The sequence below is a fragment of the Berghia stephanieae genome, chromosome 13 (genome assembly GCF_034508935.2).
Source record: "Berghia stephanieae isolate SIO BIC M18660-M18661 chromosome 13, UCSD_Bste_1.3, whole genome shotgun sequence".
Taxonomy (NCBI): Eukaryota; Metazoa; Mollusca; class Gastropoda; order Nudibranchia; family Aeolidiidae; genus Berghia; species Berghia stephanieae.
Genome location: NC_088372.1, coordinates 5,558,309 through 5,565,808, shown reverse-complemented (window position 1 = coordinate 5,565,808; position 7,500 = coordinate 5,558,309). Strand labels below are relative to the sequence as shown.

The window sequence follows — 7,500 nt, the reverse complement described above, 5'->3', positions numbered from 1 at the left end:
CTGATTCCCTCAGACCCCATCGATACATGTTTGCAGCAGTCCTGCCGTGGCCTGTCAGTAGTCGGTTTGAGGTGATCCACTGTTTTTGATTGCCATTCATAAAGCCTTGCATAACATCCGTTGGGTCTTTGATTACCCCACCTCCCTCGGGCATAGCATTTTATTGTCCAATATTCTCTCCAGGTTTCCCCAATATCGAAGATTTTCAGTTCTGAGTTATGCCAATGATGTGGTAGAATATCATCTTCAGTTTATGTAGAAAGACGAAAGGTGTGGATGTTTCGGGTTTCTCCTTTGTCAAACGATAGACAAGTTGATATGACACAAAAGGCATGATAGGACTGGTGTCAATATTGTTTTTGAACCCCCTGTTGTTTTTTGAATCACATTAAGTGGACATGCACTGTATAAATGCTGGCATTTGAAATTAATAATAACTTTTGAATAGTTGGATTAACAGGCATGTACGGTTTGGGGCATTGGGTAAAGTGGCATGTACGGTTTGGGGCCATGGGGTAAAGTGGCATGTACGTTTTGGGGCATGGGGTAAAGTTAGTGGCGTGTACGGTTTTGGGGCATGGGGTAAAGTGGCATGTACGGTTTGGGGCATGGGGTAAAGTGGCATGTACGGTTTGGGGCATGGGGTAAAGTGGCATGTACGGTTTTGGGGCATGGGGTAAAGTTAGTGGCGTGGACGGTTTTGGGGCATGGGGTAAAGTGGCATGTACGGTTTTGGGGCATGGGTTAAAGTGGCATGTACGGTTTTGGGACATGGGCTAAAGTGGTATGTACGGTTTTGGGGCATGGGGTAAATTGGTATGTACGGTTTTGGGGCATGGGGTAAAGTTAGTGGCGTGGACAGTTTTGGGGCATGGGGTAAAGTGGCATGTACGGTTTTGGGGCATGGGGTAAAGTGGCATGTACGGTTTTGGGGCATGGGGTAAAGTGGTATGTCCGGTTTTAGGGCATGGGGTAAAGTTAGTGGCGTGGACGGTTTTGGGCCATGGGGTAAAGTTGCATGTACGGTTTTGGGGCATGGGGTAAAGTGGCATGTACGGTTTTGGGGCATGGGGTAAAGTTAGTGGCATGGACGGTTTTGGGGCAAGGGGTAAAGTGGTATGTACGGTTTTGGGGCATGGGGTAAAGTTAGTGGCATGTACGGTTTTGGGGCATGGGGTAAAGTGGCATGTACGGTTTTGGGGCATGGGGTAAAGTTAGTGGCATGGACGGTTTTGGGGCAAGGGGTAAAGTGGTATGTACGGTTTTGGGGCTTGGGGTAAAGTTAGTGGCGTGGACGGTTTTGGGGTATGGGGTAAATAGCATGTACGGTTTTGGGGCATGGGGTAAGTGGTATGTACGGTTTTGGGGCATGGGGTAAAGTAAAAAGCCGTAAATCCATACGAGAGAGAAAATACGCTTCAAACTCGTTTTATAATTATTTTACTGACAAAACACCAATGTAAATGACAAATAAATTTTATATCTTTCCTTATCGTTAAAATAAAATAAAAATGTCATCCATGCATGAAAGTTTCACAGAGCATTTCAAGGTTTTAAAGCTTAGTGGCCCTTAAACAATATGACACGCCAAACGTAGCTAGTTATTTTGGGCTATGTGGTCTTGTGGTATGACACTCGTCTTCAGATCGGAAGGTCCTGGGTTCGAGCCCGGCTCTGAGTGGTATTTAGTTGCGTGATTGGAAAAGGCTCTTTATTCATATTCGCTCACCGTATACAGGTGTAAATAGTGTACATGGTCTTTGACAGCGTTGCCCGTGTCGGGGAAAAAATTGTAATATCCCCTAATAGGCGTCATGTCTCGTCCTATAGATGGAATTAAATTAACGTCACTCAGGATTTTGTTATTGTCTTTTGCCATCCATGTTTATGAGTCATTCTCACTAAACTATATTAACCAGACTATAAACGTTCAAGGTTACACATAGTTTTATGTGCTGGTCTGTTATACTTCCCGATGGCAATGTTGTGATTTCCTTAGCCAAGCGCACAGTATCTACACGTTACGTGTTGTTGTTGGTCAAAGACACTTTGTAAAGCACTTTGAGCACGTTTAATGGATATCGCATTATATAAAAGCTTAAGACTTTTGTATGTGTGTTTTTTTTTTTACAAACCAGAGAATGGATAAAATTGCAATTTAATCTTCTCCTTGTTATTGTTTTTAAACAACGACTTGGGTGATTAATTCTCACAAGATTATCTCAACCTGTCTATTAACACTTTTGGCATTGTGGTGTTGTGATGTGGCACTCGTCCTCGAACATTATAAGTCCCCAGTTCGAATCCCGATTTGGGCTGCGCTAAATTGAGTCACTGGAAAAAGACTTATACTCACATTTTCTCTCCGTACTCAGATGTAAAATGAATTTCTTGCTAATAAAAGCGTTGTCTCCGTGGAAAATATATTGCAATAGCACCTCATAGGCGTCATGACATTTTCTATATGTAAACTATTGTTGTTGTTTGTTTGTTTGTTTGTTGTTTTTTAAAGGGTTTTACTGCGCTTGAAATACATTTGGGTCATATCAGCGCATGGAAAAAAAGGATGAAAATTGGAAAGTAAAAACATTTTAGATGTACAATTAAAAAGAATTGAGGAAAAAATACGACAAAGGGGAAATAGTGCAAATGGGAACAGATGTAGATTTCAAGAGCACACTATCAGTGTACTTAGTTTGAGATTACCTAAAGGTTTCATTCAGACACCAGCACAAAATCTGACAAAGAGGAAAACTCTAAAATGTTAACAAATCATAATATGTTTTCTAAAAATCAGTACATAACAGAGAGATGATTTAAAAGGGAAAAATATCATCTCCCAAAACTATAACTTTACATTCAACTGTTTCCCTCCCAGCTAAGACCTTCTGCCAGGGTCATGACAAATCTTAGTAATTACATTCCAAGACAGAAAGCAATTTGGAAAACAGGTAGAAGACACTGCAAGTAACTCCCTTCCCACTATGGGAGGTCGGGAACCCCTCCCAGCCTCCCGTAGTTCGGACCAGAATATCTCAACGCAGTTTGGCCTTGAGCAAGTCACCTCGCCCTAGCTCACACCTGGGTTATTCTAGTCTTCCCTTGGAATAATCTCTAAAGACAAATTTCACATATGAGATGAATGAAGGGAATTTTATTATTTTTATTTTTTAGATATCACATTAAAATTCTTGTAATATGGCACTCGCCTTCGGATCAGAAGGTTTGGATTCGAGTCCCGTATTGTTGAGTCCTAAGAGAAGTATCTTTCCTCACATTCTTCCACCGTACTCAGGTATGTAAAATGAGTACCGGACCCGTCAACCATGTTGTGTCCCTCGGAAAAATTGTAAAATCGCCTAACAGGCGTCACGTTGTCTCGTCTTACATGTTGTTAAGACTTACTCTTGTAAATCGTTTAGGGCACTTTTATTGGAAATTGCGCTATATAAAAGCGCAAGTTTTTTTTGTTTTCTTTCAGTCTATTTAAACTTTAGCCTGTTTTTCATGGTCTCCGGAAGAGGTAAAGAGTCGACTCTTTCTCCCCTCCCTGATGGGCTGCCTGTCAGAGAAATAGCTTTGGACACTGTCAGGAAACTCCAGGTGACTAGACTGAGGGGCTGGCCGGTGATCTTGTCTAACAATTCAGAATTCCTGATACACAATCGTGTTGTCTCCTCAGTAGATAGGACTCTGAAGTCTTCTGGAAGGAAATACAGCATTTCAATCAACATCTCTGTCAACCCGACCTCATTGTCCAACAAAGCTGCAACCAATGGGGAGAGATACATATATTTGGTGTATAATTGCCCCGGACAGAGCCCCAACTCCAAAGCAGACATTGTCACGTTTTTGTAATACTTTCTGCAGCACCATCTCCATTCAAAGACACCCATCTCCATGGTGATCGATAAACACACCGGTACGAGCCGGTCGTGATTGAGAGCTGCATTTTTATGCTCGTCTCGTAACCTTCCGTCTTGCATGAGAATTCCGTCCACGAGGAGTACTTTCAAACAGTTTATGCTTCTCTCCATAGCGTAGGAGAATACGGTGTGTCCTTGCTTGGTGACCAAGTCTATATTTGCCTTTGCTGCAAGGAGCTTCTTCATAGAATTTACATCGTCCATATATACTGCTGACATGATTGCAGTCATTCCGTCTTTACCCCGAATGTCGATATCAATATCTTCGTGTTTCAACAGCAAGTCCAATATATTCTCATGCTTGTTCCAACACGACAATATAAGAGCGCATTGGCCGTAGCTATGTTTGACATTTACGTTTGCACCATTGTTAATGAGCAGCTCAGCTATTTTGTCGTTTCTATAAAATTCATCTCTTGCGTAAAATCGCTGACAGGCGTAGATTAAAGCAGTCTTTCCGTATCTGTCACAAGAATTCACATCGGCTCCATTTTTGATGAGAAAGTCCACCAAAGTCTCACTACCGCCCTGAGAAAAACACATCAAAACAGACCGTCCGTCATCGCTAACTGCGTGGATATCAGCACCATGTTTTACTACAAGCAGATCAAATACGTTCTGAATCTTATTCATTATTGATGGAAATGAAATTGGGTCATCGTCGTTGTTTTCGTTGCTACACCCCACACGTGCTTGGTTTGATAATTCGCTCCAGCACTCGCTTAAATACATCAGAACTGTTTTCCCGTTTAAATCTCTCATATTTACATCAGGGCTATGCTTAAGAAGAATGTCAACAATATCAAAGTAACCAACTCTACACATTTCCATTAGCGCTGTCGTTCCGTGGAACTCCTTAGCGTTGACGCTTGCTCCGTGCTTCAACAACACGTCTACGATTCTTGCGTTCCTTCTAACACACGCGTACCACAACGCCGTTTTCTTACTACTTCCGTTTCCGATATCAAGCCAAGCACCGTTTTTGACGAGTAATTCAGAAATGTCTTCATAGTTCAACTCACAAGAATGTATTAGAGCCGTAGTTCCACAGTTATCTTTTATATTAAGATCTGCACCGTTTTGCACCAGCGTCTCGACGAACTTAAGATACCCGCGGGTACAGGATTCAATCAAGGCTGTTTTGTGATTAGCGTGGACATCAATGTAATCGATGTTTGCACCGTGTTTTAGTAGGACCTTGACCACATCTATATTTGCACTTCGAGACGCATTCATCCAAGCTGTATTGATGCACGACTCCCATAAATTAACATCAAATCCGTCTGTCAGTAATAAATCCACTGCTTGACTACCCCCACAAATTGTCAACGCTTTTCGTAAGTCGCTATCTTGGGAATAAATCCTGACCTTGTTTAATATGTGAAGCCCTGTGGCGTCATCACGTGTGCGAAAGCAAGATTCCGTCAAATCATCTCTCAGCTCATCTTCTTTGTCGGATGGGTATTGGCTTGCAAGAAGGATTCTGAAGCTGTCCATCGGTGGATCTTTCGATGAGGCTTGGTCTTCGTCACCTGTGTCAGCATGGGTAGAGTTTGAATCACTTGCCATCGTGTTGAATGATATCCAGGTAGTTCACCTCAGCTCACCTGCGCCAATGAAAAAAAAAAGATTTCTGTAAGTCAACAAAAAAATGAGCTTTTATATAGAGCAATATCCACTAGACGGGCTCAAAGCGCTTTACAAGGGGTCTCTGACCAACAGCAACATGTAGTACGGGACATGACGCCTGTTAGGCGATATTATAATTTTTTTCGGACAGAGACAACGCTGTTAACAGGCAGGTACTCATTTTGCACTTTAGTACGGTGAGAGAATGTGAGTAAAGATCCTTTTCGAAGGACTCAGCAATGCGCCGAGCGAGGTTCGAACCCGGACCTTCCGATCCGAAAGCGAGGGTCATACCACTAGACCACAAAGCCGCACAAGCTAGTCAGTAAGTATATATGCATGTGCGGCTATGTGGCATTGTGGTATGACACTGGCTTTCGGATCGGAAAATCCTGGGTTCTCTCATCGTACTCAGGTGTAAAACGAGTACCTATCTGTTAACAGCGTTGTCTCTGTCCGAAAAAAAATAATATGGCTAAGCAGGTATCATACTAAAAGATTTTTTTTGGTTTGAGACACATTGTAAAGTGCTTTGATCACGTTTAGTGGATATTGCACTATATAAAATCTCAAGTTTTTTGTTTGTTTTTTTTTTCTTATTTTTTTAATAGACAGCTAGATAACCACGTCTCTCGGACAGTGGTCATAATGTAAACGATGACAGTGTTTGGTAAACATAGCAAACAAGACTGGTTTTGTTATCGTGGTATGTGTCTAAGTTAAATACCCACTATCTACCTCGTGTTCATTAGAACCAAAAAAAAAAAAAAAAAAAAAAAAAAAATATATATATATATATATATATATATATATATATATATATAAACAAAAAAAACTATGTGTAAACTTAAACGTTTATTATAATACTAGTAAGAAGCCCGCAATTTCGCGGGGAAAGAACTATTTTCATTCGATATTGTACCCACCATCATTTAATGAGGGGAGATTGGTAAACAACGTTCCCTGTGTAACTTGGTACATCCTCTGTTGATTTTTCTGTGTGGCCAAACATTAACTGTAAGCCACTATAGCCTCTGACCCGTGACACAGCAACATACAGTTGTCCGTGTGTGAAAACAGGTTGTGGTAAGAAAATCAACTGCTAAAATAAACCTGAAGTAGCAGATGTGAGTAGAGTTGAAAGACGATCCATTACAGTACTCTGGTGATCATGCTTGGTGGCGATTTTATGCACCTCCGTTGGAGGTATTTTATGATATCTATTTGACTCAACAAACTTTCAAACTGACTTTAAATTCTAAATGGAAATCAAGTTATCTGTTAATCTATCTATAAAAAATACATTTCTAATTTTCAAATCTTTCAGTAGAGTTGTGCGCCGTATCATTTTTTAGTGACTCAAATAAGCACAATGTTCTCCACAAGGCTATATTTTTCTAAGAAAGGATGATGGAGAAAATTGTGTCACCCATATGACAGTCGATTTCATTCACGTATTTGTTTAGAAACAACCAACCATGTTTGTCCGAGAACGTGTGAAGGTGTGTCATAATTGCCATGTTTATATTGGTCAAAAATCTACTACTGGTTAAATAATATCAATACTTCCAACAACAATTGCTTTGGTATTACCAGGGCACAATTTTTAAGATATATTCAAATCCTATCTGTTGGTTAAACTTCTAAAAATGAAAACAGAGGCATCAAATCGAAACGTTTCACCGGCCAGGCTCTACGCCCTTCTTCAAGCCAATAACTTTAACAGTTGAAAACTTCATAAGTTGTTAATTTATCTAACTTCTATGACGACATAATAAGCCCGTAACAAATTGAGTTAAATCACCTGAAAATAACTACACGTCGGGCTCGGTGTTGTTACTTACATTTCAAATTCTTTTTTTTATACAAGAATATTTCTCCCTTGAACAGCACAAACTGATACTTCCCGCTTAGTTAAAATGCTCACAAACATCCGGATATATAA

The 7,500-nt window shown here is 40.6% G+C and overlaps 1 protein-coding gene across 1 annotated transcript in view; it reads right to left on the bottom strand.

Moving 5' to 3' along the window:
* The window catches only part of LOC144958969 (uncharacterized), a 15,770-nt gene that overhangs the window by 8,243 nt on the left and 27 nt on the right, over window positions 1–7,500 (bottom strand). The window contains exons 1-3 of the mRNA XM_078891270.1: window positions 7,400–7,500; window positions 3,489–5,533; window positions 1–79 (exon numbers count right to left, since the gene is read on the bottom strand). The exon at window positions 1–79 is cut by the window's left edge and continues 85 nt beyond it; the exon at window positions 7,400–7,500 is cut by the window's right edge and continues 27 nt beyond it. Coding sequence (XP_078747396.1) covers window positions 1–79; window positions 3,489–5,495 — 2,086 coding nt within the window. The 5' untranslated portion in view covers window positions 5,496–5,533; window positions 7,400–7,500. The remainder of the gene's footprint in view (window positions 80–3,488; window positions 5,534–7,399) is intronic.